This window comes from Artemia sp. Qi Xiang Cuo, chromosome 11, assembly GCF_049724085.1.
Source record: "Artemia sp. Qi Xiang Cuo chromosome 11, ASM4972408v1, whole genome shotgun sequence".
Classification (NCBI taxonomy): Eukaryota; Metazoa; Arthropoda; class Branchiopoda; order Anostraca; family Artemiidae; genus Artemia; species Artemia sp. Qi Xiang Cuo.
In genome coordinates this window covers 67,878,661-67,898,016 of record NC_142804.1, presented here as the reverse complement: position 1 = coordinate 67,898,016, position 19,356 = coordinate 67,878,661, and the positions used below count along the sequence as shown (strand labels likewise).

The 19,356-nt window shown below is 35.7% G+C and overlaps 1 protein-coding gene across 2 annotated transcripts in view; it reads left to right on the top strand.

The window, feature by feature from the left end:
- Positions 1-2,241: 2,241 nt before the first annotated feature.
- Positions 2,242-19,356, top strand: part of LOC148947269 (uncharacterized) — a 56,854-nt gene continuing 39,739 nt past the window's right edge. The window contains exons 1-2 of one of the 2 annotated variants that reach the window (XR_016142431.1): positions 2,242-2,323; positions 8,476-10,549. Coding sequence is in view for 1 of the 2 variants with exons in the window: in XM_089096967.1 (XP_088953093.1) it covers positions 2,322-2,323; positions 8,476-9,424 (951 nt within the window). In the remaining variant the exon portion in view is untranslated. Of the gene's footprint in view, positions 2,324-8,475; positions 10,943-19,356 lie in introns of those variants that run through there. The other variant, XM_089096967.1, reaches the window with a different exon arrangement.

The window sequence follows — 19,356 nt, the reverse complement described above, 5'->3', positions numbered from 1 at the left end:
CAATCAAAATGCTTAATTGATGGTGTCAACACGTCAAGAAAGATATGGAAGTCAAAATGAACAAAATATTAGCTTTACGTGGCTGTTTTGTATTCAGATGTAGTGAGGTAACATTTCTTATCACACCAATGTAAGCAATGCATCCCATTTACTTAAAAAACCAAAGTGCAGTCTTCATTGACAGATTCTGGCGCCAGATTTTGGAAACTGGAACAATGAAGACCGGTCATTTTTTGACAGATTGACAGATCCGTCAACAGATGACTGGTCTTCATTGGTCCGGATTCTGTCAATGATGACTTAATTTAAATCATGAAAACTTCGTCTAAAAAGTTTCCATAGCACTTTGATCAGTAGCACAGTTTAATATCCCACTACTTCTAAAAAAGATGTCTGAAAAAAAGTCCTTATTTGAATAAGGAATCATGACATCTTTGTTTACTTTTAGTAGCAAAAGCTTCTTAAACTTAGCATCTTCTAAGCGGTTTCTTTTTACAGTCCATACATCTCCTGCAGTGGAAAATAGGCGTTCAACAGGTGCAGATGCTGGAACAGGGGTATTAGATTTCTTTAACAATTTTCGTACTTTCGTATTGTCTTTCAGAGACTCGAGGGTTCTCCTCTTGTCTTGAAGAAATTTGAAGAATTTAGTTTTGAGACTAGTGTCTATATTTACTTCTTGATCACTGACAGTATCATCATCTTCCATAAACGACAATGAATCATTGGTCTTATTCGTATCAGAGTTCTTAGTACTTTCAGCCAGCTGATCACTAGAGACAAGCATGGCCCTTTTTTTCATTTTTATGTTGACTATGTCTATTATTCGGTTTTGGTATTTATTTAGAATCCAGAAAACAGGCGATAAGTGAAGTTTCGTTAATGCTAATAACATAAAACAAAATAGGATAAAAATATAATACTTCAGAAACAAATTTGGGCTATATATTTTTACTTTAGGGGGGTGGGTGGGTAAAGCATAGCATATATTAAATACGTAACCTAACCTAACTTAGGTACCTTTTATTCTCCCTAAACCCCAAAAAACTGAAGTTTAAATATAGTTCCCGGAGGGAAAAACCCTTTGTTCAATCACTATAAATTGAAGACTGACCGGTTATTATCGTATCTGATCTGATGTTCGCAATACATTTTCATGTATTTCCTGAATTCTAAATAAGTATCTCGGTTTTTTGCCCTTGCAAGGCGGGAGTCAACCATCGTAATTTGAAACTCAGGTGAGAGTAAGTAGCTATAAGTAGTTCAGTGAAGGCTTTCTCTTTTGATTGAGAAAACATGCGATAAGTGTTCATGCAAACCACCTAAAATGGCCTCTACTAATGACAAAGCATGCTTGAGGATACGGATATTCTGAACTCCTTTTAGTTTAGTTTCCAAACCATAAAGTACTTGCAAAACAGCACCAAGATGGCAATTTTTTTCGCCTTGCCAAAAATTTAAGGCTTGGCACAATGGATTAATAAGCACATATTTCTTAAGTAAGCCCCTCTCCACCTGTTGTAACTTTGGAAGTTTCAGTTCATCCCATACACTGGATAACTTTTCCGCATCAGATATGTCTACAACACGGTTTACTGCATCATAGAAAGAAATCCAGCGTGTGGCATTTGGTACGACTGTGCGCCTTCCAGTAATCTCCAAAAACTTGTCGGTAGCTTTTGTGCTATGATTTGTCGCATTCCATAACCTTTGGCATTTAATATGGTAGATTGATAAAGTCCTTGAAATGAAACATTAACAAATGCTCGCTCACTATCTTTTCGTGCAACCGGGTTCAGTGTATGACTGCGACATTTCAAATGCTCTGGAAGATAAAATTTTTAAATTATTATTTATTATAAATAAACAATATTAGGTTTTTATTTATATCAAAAATAATAATATTTAAAATAATATTACATTCATATTTATTATACATGTTCTTCATTTATAATAATCCCAACATTTTGAATTTTGTTCAAATTTCTAGACGACTTGAGAGAAGTTCAAGACAAAAATGTACTTGGTACTTGAGTAGGCTACACGAAAAATGTATTTAAGTATGTACTTAAAGTACTCTTCAAAAAATGTCTTTAAGTACTTGGAACTGTACTTAAGTACATGTATTCAAGTACCAACCCAACACTGCGTCTGGGTCTAATCTAAGAACTAATCTTCTTCAAGCGATATCCCCGATTAATAACAGATGGCAATATTTTTATTAAATCTGAAGCAAATATTTTGAAACTTAAGAAATGAGCGAAATGTTTGGGGGTTTCATTAACCAATAGATGAATAGTTATTTAGGCCTATATTAAAAAATGTGAGCATGAATCACAGTTCTTGAAATGGAACTTCAATTAGGCTAATTTAGCTTCAGCTTTTGACAAAATCAAAACTGATGATTTTATATAATATTTACAGATTAAGCAGGCACTTTTCTGAGCAATGGAATGATAAATTTTTAGTTTAAGGGCTTCTTGCTATCTTTTGAATAGCAGATAAGTTATGTGAATAAAAATTTGAAGAATAAATCCAGGACTAAAAATTTTACCTGGGAAGGCATTGCCAAGCTATTGTAGGCTATCTAGGCTACCCTTCTCATATTCTAGGGCTTAGAAGATAGCATTAATTATAAGTCAGGGTAATATTTTACTTTAGCTACTTTTGACTATTTTGGAAAGGGGTTAGGTTAGGAAAATTAGGGACTCCACCCTTTGACTAGGCCTATTGGAAAACATTACTTTATAAGCTTATATAGAATGGTACTATCCATTCTCCTTATAATTAAAATCATTTTAGGGTAAAGTTCTACCAAATTATATTATTGACTTATGCATAAAGTGAATATACCACTGGATGCCTTTTTTATGCTGATTATCAATATAGGGTAAGACACCCAGTAGTCGGACACTTTAATCACTTTGAAAACTTTTTGACATTTAAACTACTCTAATTACAGTATTATACCACCTAGAAACTTAATTTTTGTATCAAAAAATTTCTGAAGAATTTCTGAACAAGAAGGTTACTAATTTAAATAGTTTCACTTGTATAGCACCTCCTATTTTTGAATTTACTAACAAGTGACAATTCTGCCTAAACTCGGACATACAAACGGGTCATTGTAAATTGGTCGTTAAAATAGTATAAAAGATTCTGTCCAAGAATAGGCAGGTGGCCGACTACTGGGTGTCTTACCCTAGGCTAATCATTTCTATCAGAAATGAATTTTAGCCCCCCCCTATATATGCCAATTCAGGGTATATATTTTGGTAAAGTTCTAACAAATCATATTATTGAGTTAGGAATAAAGTGAATACACCATTCAATGCCTTTTTTTTATGCTGATTACAAATATAATAATCATTTTCATCAGAAATGAATTTCAGCCCCCCCTCTATATATGCCAATTCAGGGTTAGGTTAGGTTGTAGAAATATATACACTGAATTGGCATATATAGGGAGGCTGAAATTCATTTCCGCTAGAAATGATTACTATATTTGTATTAGCATAAAAAAAGGCATCAAGTGGTATATTCACTTTATGCATAAGTCAATAATATGATTTGGTAGAACTTTACCCATTTTAGTCATCTAGTTGGAAAATTTGGCCCATCCTTATAGAAGAAATCTATATTTGCCCACTAGTTGACAATAAATGTTGCCCCAGCAAAACTTTCATTTTCCAACTAGGCTAGTTGACTAATAACTTCTCCCCAGCAAAACTTAATTTTCCAACTAGTTGAATAGTTGACTAATAACTTCTCCCCAGAAAAAATTAAACTTTTAAACTAGTTAGACACTAAATTTTGTTCTAGCAAAACATTCCTTTTCCAACAAGTTGAATAATCTCCCTGACAAAACATAATTTTACGAACTAGTTGATTAATAACCTCTCCCAAGCACCACTTAAATTCCAATTATTTGACAACAATTGTTACCTCAGGAATACTTTCATTTTCCAACTAGTTGATTAATAACTTCTCCCTAGCAAAACACTACTTTAGACTATGTTAGGTGAGGGCATGCACCCCCCTTGTCCCTCCTCTGGATCTGCCACTGAGAAGACATGCTAATACAAAAAGTGGCACACTTTTAGATTGCTAATTTTATTCTTATTCCCATGACTTGATTTGCATTTTGACAATTCATCCCCAGCCCCCCCTAATGATTTCATGGAGTCCTAGGCTATATAAAGAAACTGACCCAAAAATAGATTGAATTCCTACTTTATAATGTGCAGTAAGTACTGATGAACCTTGTTTGTTTACCTTGTTTGTCCCCATTTTTGTCTGTTTTGGAATCATTTTTCATCATTTATTATGTTACTTTTTTCTACATAGTCTAAGACTATAGGGCTGTTCTTTTACTCATCTTTGTGCTAAGATCTTATATCTTTTGACAAAGAATGCTTAAAAGTGAAATCTTAGCACTAAGATCTTACACCTTATAGCATTCTTTTGCAAACATCTTTCATCATTCTGTTCTGATCAGCAATATAATAACAGTAGGGTCATTCTTTTACTTATCTTTGTGCTAAGATCTTACATCTTTTGACAAAGAATGCTTAAAAGTGAAATCTCAGCACTAAGATCTTACATCTTATAGCATTCTTTTGAATGAAAAAGATGTTCTTTCAACATTCTGCTCTGATCAGCAGTCTAAGAACAATAATTAGTATATCATTCAGTCAAGTAGTAGTCAAGAAGGACTGCGCTAATTACTTTTAAGCTGTTTGTTGTGCCTTCTCTTGATCACCTCAAGCGAAGGATTTTCCGTGATAGCACCTACTGGGAGGCCATTCCAAATGGGGACAGGTCATTGAGCAAAACTATTCTTCAAGTATTCTTGGCGGGATGTGTCCTGCACAAGGTATTCCTGTCAAGCTACACTTGGACGAGTTGATTGCAAAGCCTTTATTCTGTCTGGAACAGGTCTTGATACCTCCTCAGATGGAGGGCAAAGCATGTATTTGTAGAGCACCAACATTAATATCAAAAACAAGAAGAAGAATAGGGAAATCTTTTTACAAGACAGTGAAGTTAATTTGAATGAATGTTTTGGCCCTATGTCCAAGGGCCATCCTCAGCAAGACAAAAATATATAGAAGAAGGAAAACTCATGGGAATATGCAACCAATAAAACTAAATTCAAAACAGTCCTGGCATCCTTACTCCAGCAAAGTTCAACCTGGACTGATAAATGAAATGAGGTAAAACAAGGCAATTCATTGAAATGAAAGAAAACTGATTGAAAAAAGTTCTTATTGCTAATCCTGTCTTTTTGGCAGCTAACCTCAGAGGTCTTTTTTTGACCGGTTCTGTATTAATGTCTACTTGTTTTTTAAAATATTTTTATAAGGTCATTTTTAAGTAAATTTATGTATAGAGCATTTAGTAAATATTCCCCCAAGTCCCTATTTAAGGAAATATTATTATTAATATTAAGTCTGATTTGAATTGCTTCTTCACTGTCTTGTGAAAAGATTTCCCTATTGTTCTTGTTGTTTTTGATGTTTGTGATGGAGAGGCAGTGTGGTCTTTGTTGTTATTAAACACCAACATTGAAGCCACGTCAAATACATGACATGAATAGTGCCAAAATGGACTCATCAGGGAGGAGGCTTTTGCATCTTAGGATGACTCCTAGTTTCCTGAGCAGGAGGATCTCACTCTGCTGAGGTGTTCATGCCATGTGAGATCCAACAAGAAATGAACTCCAAGAAGGCATAGTGTGTTAACTTTTATTGCCTCTGCTTTGAAAATGAAAGCAGGGTGATCTTTCACGTTCCATGCCTTTGAAATTAAGAGCTCTTTTGTTTTGATGAAACTGATTTTTGGTGCGTCATTGGTGCTTTACTGAAAATAAATTATATTACAAATATTTCTTTTGTACTTATTACAACATTGAAAATAAACATAAAAATTACAATAAAATTAAATTTTGAACTGGCCAGCTTTCAGAAATTAATATGTTATAGACCGTATTAAATATTCAGTTCAATTTTATTAGTTCTCTCCAATACTATTCAAGAAAAATATAGTTTCACTACAATCAAGAGTTTGGATACTGTCCCCTCCCTTAACTGTAAAAGTCTAAAGCCTACTGTATCATTGGCGTTTCACTGAAAACGAATTTTATTACAGTGAAATAAATCTTGAACAGATGATCTTTTAACAATTAAGATTATTATATATCAAATATTCATTCTGATTTTATTTGTTTTCAAGGCTGTTCATGACACACATATTTTTCAGTAAAGCGCCAATGATGCAGTAGGTTTTAGACTTTTACAGTGAGAGAAGGCGGCAAAAACCCAAACTCTTGATTGTAATGATGTTTGTTTGTTTCAAGCTTGATTTGCGCTCGTTTTAAGATTTATTTATTCATTTGTATTAGTTCCTATTGTATATTTATTTGATATGTTTGTTTATTTAATTTCTGTTCATTTTGAGTTTCATTTATACTTCAAAAGCAAAATATTTTTGTTCATTTTATGCTTGGTTTGGATATTAAATTTATGCTTTACTTTTTTTAATATTTATTTATTCATTTATATTAGTACTTGTTGTATGTTTTTATGCTATGATTGATCATTTACCATACTTTCTGTTTGTTTTGGGTTTCATTTACTCTTAAATCGTAATTTCTGGTCGTTTTGAGTTTGAGCTATTGTAGGTTTCTATTCTCCTAATCTTAAGTTTAGAATGGCCTTTACTTTTCTTTAAAAAACTTCTATTTTGGAAAGTTTTTTAAAATTAATCTTCAGAAAGAAATAACATACGTCTCTAAGTCTTTGTTTAGATTCAGTCAATTAGTTAATAGGCTTATTAGCCTTCTTCCCTGCACTGGGTAAGTTTGCAGAAGTATTTCTAATCCTGCACTATATGCATACCTGGATTCAAATGACCATTTAGGCAATAGTAATTTTCAGTTTGCAGGAAAGTTCAATAGTTGATTGCCTAGTGGTGGCCCATGACCAGGAGTGGATTGAACCTCTAGTAACCTCTAGAACCTCTAGTAAGATTGAACCTCTGACTACTTACTGGAGGTGAATTTCCGGTACAAGCAGGTATGCCCATAGCGGACTCTCTGGATCTTTGCTTTTCGGTATCTTCATAGATAATATGGTGGAAAACCTTGCAAGCACTCACTAACACATTTTTCTAACAATATAACAACACAGGTGGCCGTCCCCAAACTCGAAGATCCAAGCCTCCCTGCAGACAGATTTTTTGAAAATTGAAAAGTGGTTTGATGCACGGATGGTTAAATTCAATACATCAAATACAGAGGAGTTGCTGATCTCTAGATCGAAAGTGCCTCACTTACTCCCCAGCTTCTTCTTCACAATTGGAGCTATAAAGAAAGGTAATTTCACCCCGTTTGGGTGTTAACCTCCTATGCAAGATAGATGGGGATTACTCTTCACTGCAAAAAAACCGTCTACCATCCAGCTCAATCGTCCCATTTTACAGGTCTTGCACCAGGCCTATTGCTGAATATAGATTCCTGTTGTATGCTGGTGCTCTGATAAGAGTGTTGCCACCACTTCAGAAGATCCACAGTACAGGTTCACTCATTATGCTTGACTCTTTCCAGTCTGTTAGAGAAAGGTTGGATGTAGCGCCAATGTCTGTTTTCTATAAGTTCATAAATTTACCTCCTTCTTTATAGATTTCTTGTACTGTGCCCTTATTGCCCAACCAACAAGACAGACCCAAAGGCACACATCTCTGTCCAATTGTCTTAAAGTTGACATGCTGACAACAGAGTAATTGAACAGCAGCTTAGTTTGACATTTCACTTCAATTTCGAGCCTCCTTCCTGGGGGTGTTTTTCCAAAAAGTTTCTCTGTTGACTCCTTCAAAATAAGACAAAACAGCCTTTTAAAATATTTTATGTAAAAGACTAGCGGCAAATCGGATACCTAAAATAACTTCGCACTGCGAATTAAAAAAAACGTTCTAAACACAGTAGACTAAAGCTGTATTCAAAGTAGCAGCTAGCACTGGATTAAAGGCTATGGGGTTTCTAGTAAAAACAAGTGTTACCATTTTGGATAATAGTTTTAAAACAGTGAAACAATCTTTTGTGAGAACCAGAGAAAAATATTTTACCCCCTCCCTATATATACAATTTTAAATCCCTTTACATGTCACTTCTCCCCTCCCAAAATTAAAATCTGAATTTTCAGCTGGATCTGCCAGTTTTAAAAACAGGAAACACCTACTTACAATTCATAAGCTTTTAATGAAAGCTAATGCCTGTAAACAATCTCTATAATGAATTATACTTTCTTGGTTCTAGACTTCAGGTATTAGAAAAAGAGAACCCATTACCTATTGTATAGCATCACATTACTGTCTCCAGGTTAGCAAATTTATTTGTGTTTAGGTAGGTTTGCCTCATTATCTAAAATTTAAGAATGCTTATTTAATTCTCTGTCCTTTATATTTCTACTTTTTTAGGGCCCATGAAACATCGGAAGAGGCTATACAGAGGAAGGTAGTTTGTGAACCTGATATAACGCTAATTACAAGCATTATTGACAATGAAAAGGTATTAAGGGAATCACAAGATTTAACTGAAGACCATAGTAATTGTTCTAGTATTTCACCTGTTTCTATCTGTGGCGTAGCTGACGATACTTTGACTAGCAATGCTGTTTGTTTGCAAAAGCCAGTACTTCATACAAAGACAAGTGATGCACTCTTTAATATGGCTGAACAATTTCTTATGGACAGTAGTTTGTCAATACCATTAATATTTGCAAATGCTGATGGCTTACCCATACCATTGAGGTTTGGCAATATTGTTGAAAGTGATGAAGCCCTTCCACCTATCAAAAAAGGAAGAAAGAGAAAAACTGAAATGAGCAGGGAAGAAAGAAAACGGTTAAAAAGCTTGGGGCAAGCATTTACTGACCGAAATAATGTTAAACATGAAGCCCGAAAATTATTACCCTTAACTCCATGCAAAAATCTGTGCAGCCGACACTTGGATGATGTGGCCAGGATGGCGACATTTCAATCTTACTGGCAATTTGGGAATACTAGTGATCAAATTGAATTTTTACAGGCTTTTATTACTAAAAGTGCCCCTGCAAGAAAGAGAAAAAGGGATGGAAACCCAGAAAGATTGCGAGGATTTTCTTATAAATATCATCTGAAAGATAAGGATGGTAATATTGTTAAAGTGTGCAAATTGTGCTTTACGGCAACGCTTGGACTATCAAAAAGGGAGCTTGAGAATCGTCTCCTCAAGTTGAAAGTGACTGTTGTAGAAGCAAAAAAAAAATCAAGCCGGAAACCATATAAAAAAAGAAAGGGTCATAAAGCCTTAGAATTGAACAGCTCCCAACCATGTGCAGAGAAACGGCATGAATCTCAGCAAATGAATGTTTCAAAGGAGGCCTAAATTATTTCTTACAAATTCTAAGAAAATATTGCAGTTATATTGCTTTCTTCAAAAGTTCTCTCCAAAAATCATGTCCTTATGCAAGATTTTAGTGTGAGCCTTGAATTACCATTTGGAACTCTTGGGGAATAGTTTGCAGAACAAGGTTTTCAGATTTTGAATGCTATCGTTGTGCGCTCTATCAGAAGTTGACATTTCGTTACTTTTAAGCGTGATAACCAAAAACCATATAAGAAAAGATAGAGTCATAAAGCCTTAGAATTGAACAGTTTTCAACCATGTGTAGAGAAACAGAATGAATATCTCAGCAAATGAATATTTCAAATAAGGCCTAAATTAAATGTTGCGAATTCTTGAGAAAAATATTGCTTTTATCTAACCCTATCTGCGAACATTATGTCGTTATACAAGATTTTTATCATGAGTCTTAGAACTCTTGGGAAATAATTTTCAGAACGAGTGTTGCAGAGGTTGAATGTTTCAAATGTACCCTCTGTTAAAAGTCAGTATTTCGTTACTTTTAAGCGTAATGTAGAAAAACAAAAGAGAATAGAAAGGATCATAAAGTCTTCTAATTGAACAGTTCTCAACCATGGGCAGAGAAATGTTTGATTCTTGGCAAGTGAATGTTTCAAATAAGACCTAATTTATTCTTTGCATGTTCTAGGGGGAAAATGTTGCATTTACTTTACTTTTACCAACCCTTCCCTTAAAAAATATTGTTTGTTACGTGATGTTTATTATTAGCCTTGGATTTGTCTCATAAGTTTTGGAATTTTTGAGAAATAATTTAGAAAACAAGAGTTTCAAAAGTTGAATGTTTCAAATATGCAAAAAGTTGATATTCCATCAATTTTAACTGGGAAAACTCTCTTAGAAAATCTGATTTTTTCTAAGATGTTTAATAACTATCCTTGAATAAACGTTCTTGGGATCTTGGTTTCGGATTTTTGTGTTTTTGTTTGTTGATAGTGTCTTTATCATTTAACGTTAAGTTCTGCAATAAAACCAGTGATATGGCCTAATGAGTTGTATTAAGTTCCGTGTACAAAATTAAAGACACTGAGTGAAAAGTGAGCCTGTAAAAAGTGATTTATACTGGAGGATGTGGTGCTGGTGCAAATTGTAAGTTTCTGTATTTTTTCTGTCTACTAATCAAACAGTTCGTGGTAATGAACTGAAAGTAAGCAGCGATGCAGCTCAATAGTAACTGAAACTCTAAGAAGCAGAGTCTTAATAACAATAGATGCATCAAAAGAATTGAATTTTGATGCTTATTCAAAATATGTAAAATTCCTCAAATTTAATGGTACTAATCAAAAGTTACGAGCCTGAGAAAATTTGCCAATTTTTGGAAAAGGGAGGAAACAAACACCCAAAACATCAAATGGTTTTAATAAAAATCATACCTTCCGATTCAGCATACCAGAGAATCCTACTATAGAGATTTCATGCTCCTATTTACAAAAATGTGAAATTTTGCATTTTTTTGCCAGAAGAAAGATCATGGATACGTGTTTATTTATTTTTTTTTCAGGGGTGATCATATCGAACCAGTGATCGTAGCGGATCGGGAGGGCGCTCATTTGATCGGAAATCAAAAGTCCTAGTGCCCTTTTTGAGTGGCCAAAAATATTGGAGGGTAGTTACCCCCCTTCCACGCTCTTTTTTTCCCCAAAGTCTCCCAATCAAAATTTTGAGATATACATTTTTTTCAGTGTAGTCGAAAAATCTAGCAACATTGTCTTTGAGGATGAATTAACCCCCACAGTCCCCGGGGGAAGGGCTGCAAGTTATGAAGCCCATTGTTTACACATAGTATTGGTTATTGGAAAGTATAAAGACGCTTTCAGGTTCAGGTTCTTTTATTTACAAACTAAATACAATTACAATAAGCATATGCCCGGCTAAGAGTCTAGCTAGTATTACCGGGCAACCAATAACAAATAAAAACAAAATAACTTTTATTTACAAACTAAATACAATTACAATAAGCATATGCCCGGCTAAGAGTCTAGCTAGTATTACCGGGCAACCAATAACAAATAAAAACAAAATAATATATTACATCCCCCCAAGCGAGCAGCCAAATGGAGAACTTACCATAACAATTCACCAAAAAATGAAAAAAAATGCTAAAGTGAAGCCACGGGGAAACTCGACCAAGAAAATGAGTCAGCAGGATGACCATAACTAAATTAAAAAAAAAGTGATCAAAGGGTTAGTAAAAGAGTTTTTAATTGCCCCCGTAGTGTATCATCAGAATGACCGAGATCAAGACCTGACCCATGCCCAGGGGGATGTTTCTGGTGGAGCTGGCGGGGGGTGGGTGTACGTGGGAGAATATTTCCATTGAGGAATTTTTCGTGGGGGAAGGGAATTTTCTATGGGGTGGGAGCTGGATTTCCCAGCATTATTTAAAAAAAAATAACGATCAGAAATTAAAAAAACTAAGTTTTTCTACTGAAAGTAAGGAGCAGCATTAAAACTTAAAACGAACAGAAATTATTACGTATATGAGGGGGTCGCCCACTCGTCAATAACTCGCTCTTTACGCTAAAGTTTTTTTAGTACTTTTAAAAGTGATTTATATTCTAATTAAACGGTTTTTGTGATTCAGAAGTTATTCTTAAATAATTGGGATAAAATTCGAACTTTAGCGTAAAGAGCGAGATATTGACGAGGGGGTGACCCTCCTCACATACGGAATAATTTCTTTTCGTTTGAAGTTTTAATATTGCTCCTTACTTTCAGTTGAAAAAACTTGTTTTTATATTTAATTAATTAAAAGAACGTTTTCCACAAAATAAGTTTTTCAAAGAAAAGTAAAGAACTCCATTAAACAAAAAATGAGCAAAAATAAAATCAAATAATCTACCAAGCCTGAAACTACCACAAATTAGCATCAATAAATAAAACCCAAAACGAACAGAAATCATAGGCAGCGCAATAGCGCTGCTCAAGTAAAGAACGATGTTGGCACAATGTATTGTTTTTTTTTTTCTTGGTCTTAGACAAGGACACTTCGTATTGAAGGAATTGTCGTAAAAGCATTGGAAAGAGCTCAGTCGATTGGAAATTGGAGTGGCTAGTGCCCTTTTTAATAGTCGAAAGTGATTGGAGGGCAACTAGCCCCTCCCCCCCCCTCACGCCCATCATTCCTCCAAACACATCCAGTCACAATTTTGAGATAGCCATTTTGTTCAGCGTAGCTGATTTCCAGATAGAAAATATGTTTTTGAGGTCACTCCCCCACAAACCTCGGGATAAGGGTTGTAAGTTATGCCCTGGGGCATATAGGAACGATGTTGGCACAATGTATTATTTATTATTTTTTTCCTTTAGACCAGGGCACTTTGTATCAAATAAGTTGTCGTAGAAACTTCGAAAAGGGATCATTCAATTGGAAATTGGAGTGGCTTGTGCCCTTTTTAATAGTTGAAAGGGATTGGAAGACAACTAACACCCCTTTCACGCCCATTGTTTCCCCAAACACATCCAATCAAAGTTTTGTGATAGCCATTTTGTTCAGCCTAGTTGAATTCCAGATAGAATATATGTTATTGAGGAAGTCACTCCCCCACAACCCTCAGGGTAAGGGTTTTAAGTTATACCCTAGGGCATCTACGTTGTCGTAGAAACTTCAAAAAGGGCTCATTCAATTGGAAATCGGAGTGGCTTGTGCCCTTTTTAATAGTCAAAGTGAATGGAATTCAACTAACACTCCGTCCACGCCTTCCATTTCTCGAAACACATCCAGTAAAATTTTGAGATAGCCATTTTGTTCAGCGTATTTGATTTCCAGATAGAAATTATGTTTTTGAGGAGGACACTCCCCCACAGCCCTTAGGGCACGGGTTGTAAGTTATGCCCTAGGGGTATACTAGGTTTTTATAGAAAGCGTTGCCGTAGAAACTTCAAAAAAGGCTCATTGAATTTGAAATTCAAAGGGATAGTGCCCTTTTTCATAGTCGAGAGTGATTGGAGGGCAACTAACCCCCTTCTCACGCCCACCTTTTCCCCAAACACATCCAATCAAAATACAGCCCTCAGGGCAAGGGTTGTAAGTTATGCCTTGGGTTTTTATAGAACGTTAAGGTTTTTATAGAACGCGTTGTCGTAGAAACTTCAAAAAGGGCTCATTCGATCGGAAATTGAAATGGCTAGTGCCGTTTTTAATAGTCGAAAGTGATTGGAAGCCAACTAACACCATTTCCCCAAACTCATCCAATCAAAATTTTGAGATAGCCTTTGTGTTCCACGCAGTTTAAAATTCAGGAAATTACATCTTCGAGAAGAACACTCCTCCCACACTCTGCAGGGCAAGGGTTATAAGGGTTATAGGTTATAAGGGTTATAGGGTTATAAGGGCAAGGGGGCATATAAGTTTTAATTGAAATCTTTTTTCGTAGAAACTTGAAAAGGGGCTCATTTGATTGAAGATTCAAAGGTGTAGTGCACTTTTTAATAGTCGAAATTGATTTGAGGGCAACTAACCCCCCTCTAACGCCCACCCTTTCCCCAAATACATCCAATAAAAATTTTTAGATAGCCATTTTATTCAACGTAGTTAAAAGTTTTGGAAATTAGGTCTTTAAGGATGAAAACCCCTCCACCCCCACAACCCTCAGGGCAAGGGACGTAAGTCAGGCCCTGGAGGCATATAAGGTTTTTATAGAAAGCGATGTTGCAGAAACTTCAAAAAGAGCTCATTCAATTGGAATTGAAATGGCTAGTGCCGTTTTAATAGTCAAAAGAGAACGCGTTGTCGTAGAAACTTCAAAAGGGGTTCATTCGATTAGAAATTGAAATGGCTAGTGCACTTTTTAATAGTCGAAAGTGATTGGAAGGCAACTAACACCCCTTCAACACTTACTTTTCCCCCAAACACATCCAATCAATATTTTGAGATAGCCATTTTGTTCCACACAGTTTAAAATTCAGGAAATTATGCCTTATCTTTGTCGTAGAAACTTGAAAAAGGGCTCATTCTATTGGAAATTCAAAGGGCTATTGCACTTTTTAATAGTCGAAAGTGATTGGAATGAAACTAACACCCCTTCCACGCCCATCATGTCTCCAAACACAGCCAGTCAAAATTTTGAGATATTCATTTTGTTCAACGTCGTCGAAAATTCTGGAAATTAGGTCTTTTAGGATGATAATTTCATCAGAGCCCTGAGTGCAAAAGTTGTAAGTTATGCCCTGGGGCCATGTAAGGTTTATGCCCCCAGGGCAAAGGTTGTAAGTTGTGCCCTGAGGGCATATAAGGTTTTTATAGATAGAGTTGTCGTAAAAACTTTCAAAGGGGCTCATTCAGTTTGAAATTGAGAGAGCTAGTGCCCTTTTTAATAGTTGAAAGTGATTGGAGGGTAACTAATCCCCCTCTCACGCCCCCCATCCCCCCAAACACATCGAATCAAAATTTGCAGATAGCCATTTTGTTCAACGCTGCAGAAAGTTCAGGAAATTAGGTTTTTGAGGATGACAACCCCCCCCCCAGCTCTCAGGGTAAGGGTTGTAAGTTATGCCCTGGGGGCGTTGAAGGTTTCTTGAAAGCTTTGTCTTAGAAAGTTCAAAAGGGCTCATTTGATTGAAAATTGAAAGGTCTAGTGCCTTTTTAATAGTTGAAAGTGATTGGAGAGCAACTAACGCCCCTCTCACGCCCACTATTTTCCCAGAGACATCCAATCAATATTTTGAGATAGCCATTTTGTTTAACGTAGTTGAAGGTTCTGGAAATTAGGTCTTAAAGGATGACAACCACCCTCACAGCCCTTAGGGTAAGGGTTGTAATTTATGCCCTTGGGGCATATAGGATATTTATAGAAAGTTTCGTCATTGAAACGCAAAAGGCGATCATTTGATTGGTAACCGAAAGGTTTAGAGCTCTGTGTAATAGCTTAGAGTTATTGGAAGGCTTTACATTTTTATACTAAAGATCGATATGGATACAATGTATCATTTTTTTGTTGTTGTTTAGACCAGGGCACTTCCTATCGAAAGAGTTGTAGGAACTTCGACAAGGGCTCATTCGATTGAAAATAGAAAGGGTTGATGCCCTTTATAATAGTCGAAAGTGATTGGAGGAAACCTAATCCCCCTCCCACGCCCACCCTCCCGTTTGCCTTTATGTTTAAAAACTAAATGTTGCCTTAAGATTAAATCAAAATGCACTATGTAATGCGTATTCCCAGTTAGGCATCTCAGCAGTATCCCAAGAAGGACTGAGGGTATTATGTTCAAACTTTCGGGGTTACTTCTGCTCTCAAAATTTAACCAAATCAAAATAGCGTAAGTGTTTCCAAGCTATCAAAGAAAGTAAACAGGCTTTTTTTGCGAATGGTATTAAGTTTTCCATTTCAGGTCAACTAGAGGAGGTATGAAACTAAATTAAACACTACTATTTGTGTCCAGATTTTTAAAAGGGTGTGTGTTGTTAAAAATTGCTGAAAATATTTCTCCAGCATACAAATAGCTGGCCAAACTATAAATACTTAAAAAAACGAAAAGTTTTAAAGTATTATTTTCCCTGAAAAGACTATGTCAATATAAAACGAACAGAACTTAATTAAAAAACTTTTTCCACAAAATAAGTTTTTCAAAGAAAAGTAAAGAACTCAATTAAACAAAAAATGAGCAAAAATAAAATCAAATAATCTACAAAGCGTGAAAACTACCACAAATTAGCATCGATTAATAAATGAAACCCAAAACGAACAGAATTACAATAAATAACCAAGTCTAACTCAAAACGAGCAGAAATTAACATAAGTTGGTCTTAAAACCCCTCTGCCTTCCCAAGGCCAGAACATAATTTGCACTTTACTGAAAAAATACAAATGAATATGCATTGTCAGTTTAATATACATATACGGATATTTAGTAATCACAATGTTAGTATTATTTGATTTATTAAAGTTATAAAAGTAAAAACATTTATATTTTTTTAAATGTCAACTCTTCCAATTACTTTTAACAATTAAAAAGGGCACTAGCCATTTGAATTTCCAGTCGAATGAGTCTTTTTTGAAGTTTTTACGTCAACGCGTTCTATAAAAACTTTACATGTCCCTAGGGCAAAACTTACAACCATTACTCTGAGGGCTCTGGGGGAGTGTCCTTCTCAAAAACACATTTTCTGTCTGGAAATCAACCTCGCTGAACAAAATGGCTATCTCAAAATTTGATTGGATGTGTTTCGGGAAATGGTGGGCGTGGAAGGGGTGTTAGTTGCCTTCCAATCACTTTCGACTATTAAAAAGGGCAATAGCCCTTTGAATTTCCAATAGAATGAGCCCTTTTTCAAGTTTCTACGACAAAGATAAGGCATAATTTCCTGAATTTTAAACTGTGTGGAACAAAATGGCTATCTCAAAATATTGATTGGATGTGTTTGGGGAAAGGGTAAGTGTGGAAGGGGTGTTAGTTGCCTTCCAATCACTTTCGACTATTAAAAAGTGCACTAGCCATTTCGATTTCTAATCGAATGAACCCTTTTTGAAGTTTCTACGACACCACGTTCTATAAAAACCTTATATGCCCCCAGGGCATAACTTACAACCCTTGCCCTGAGGGCTCTGGGGGGGGGTTTCATTCCACAGACCTAATTTCCAGAACTTTCAACTACTTTAAACAAAATGGCTATCTCAAAATTTTGATTGGACGTGTTTTGGAAAAGTTGGGCGTGAGAGGGGGGTTAGTTGCCCTCAAATCACTTTCTACTATTAAAAAGGGCACTAGCCCTTTGAATTTCCAATCGAATGAGCCTTTTTTGAAATTTCTACGACAACGCTTTCTATAAAAACTTTATATGCCCCCAGGGCTTAACTTACAACCTTTGCCCTGGGGGTTGTAAGGGGTTTGTCACCCTCAAAGACATAATTTCTGGTTTTTTCAGCTACGTTGAACAGAATGGCTATCTCAAATTTTGATTTAATTTGTTTGGGGAAATGGTGGGCATGAGAGGGGGGGGGGGTTTAGTTGCCCACCAATCACTTTCGACTATTAAAAAGTGCACTAGGCATTCGAATTTCCAATCAAATGAGCCCTTTTTGAAGTTTGTACGACAACGCGTTCTATAAAAACCTTATATGCCCCCAGGGCATAACTTACAACCCTTGCCCTGAGGGCTGTGGGGGGGGGGGGTGTCATTCCATAGACCTAATTTCCAGAACTTTCAACTGCGTTGAACAAAATGGTTATCTTAAAATTTTTATTGGATGTGTTTGGGGAAAAGGTGGGTGTATGAGGGTGGTCACTTGCCATCCAATCACTTTCAACTATTAAAAAGGGCACTAGCCCTTTGAATTTCCAATTGAACGAGCCTTTTTTGAAATTTCTACGACAACGCTTTCTATAAAAACTTTATATGCCCCCAGTGCATAACTTACAACCCTTCCCCTGAGGGCTGTGGGGGAGTGTCCTCGTCATAAACATTTTCTATCTGGAAATCAACTACACTGAAAAAAATGGCTATCTCAAAATTTTGATTGGATGTGTTTCGGGAAATGGTGGGCGTGGAAGGGGTGTTAGCTGCCTTCCAATCACTTTCGACTATTAAAAAGAGCACTAGCCGTTCCAATTTACAATCCAATGAGCACTTTTCCAAGTTTCTACGACAACTCTTTCGATAGCAAGTGCCCTGGTATGGCAAAAAAAAAAAAAAAATAAAAAAAAAAAAAAAAAAATATGCCCCAGCCATTTAAACATTTGCCTCTCAATTACTTGGACTATCTGTCTTGGCTTTTCTCTGTCTACAATTACCCAGCCCAGTCTTGATGCAACCTATTGCCCAAAATACTTGATAAATTCAATTCAAAATCAACGGATAATTATTTGAAGATATATCTTCAAAAATTGTAGTTGTGCCCTGGTATGGCAAAAACACTTCGAAAGCAAGTGCCCTGGTATGGCAAAAAAAAAAAAAAAAAAAAAAAAAAAAAAAGTACATTGTGCCGACATCGTTCTTTACTTAGGCAGCGCGATTGCGCTGCCTATTATTGCAACTAAGAGCTCATCACGGCATAAAGCTTTCCAAGGTTGAAATAAATAAAAGCCGAGTTGGTCTCTTGGCTATACGTTTATTGTATTGCACATAGGGGCAAATAGGAAGAATATTTCCCTGAGATAAATCTAAAGCTCTCCCACCCTCTCAAATAAAATCATACATTATTCGTGGTTTAGTGGGACTGTTATCATATTGTACATAGGAAAAAAAATACAAGGAATTCTCCCTGGGGGGGGGATTCGTAGGCTTCTCTCTCCTCTCAAATGAAATCAAGCTTTATTTCATGTTTTGAACAAGACATAAATATGCTTGGCTATTCTACTTTGTGTGTTTTCACTGCGTTTGCCTTCTTTACAAATAGTACTTCCTAGGTAAGTGAAGCTATTCACTTGGGTTCGTTTCATTTAAAATCAAACTAAGTAGTGGCATTTTGATATCCAGTGTATCGAAATGGGACTTAATGAAACTATGCATGTCTTGAATATGGAAAGATGGAGAGTTCGTTTACGAATTTTCCCCTAACTTCCCACTTATTCTGTAAAATTTTCAAGGTTTCCAAAGAAAAGTAAAGAGCAAAATTAAATCAAAGATTAGCAGAAACAAAGCTGCGTAACAATTTAAGCTTAAATGATCAAACCTACTTCATATGAATAAATGAGATCTGAAATGAATAAAAATTAAATAAATATTTCGGTTTATTTTTTGTTCGTTTTAGGCGTCACTTATTAAGCCGTTGTTATTTCTGTTTGTGCAATTTTTGTTGCAATCTCTACTCTTACTACTAATACTGCTAACAAATCACTGCAGGAAAAGGGAGTTGCAATTTCCTTAAATCCTTCCTTTCGACATTCTCCAACCCAATTCGTGGCCGACCACGAATTGATCGACCACGCCCTTTTTGTTCTCATTAATGTTTTGCAAA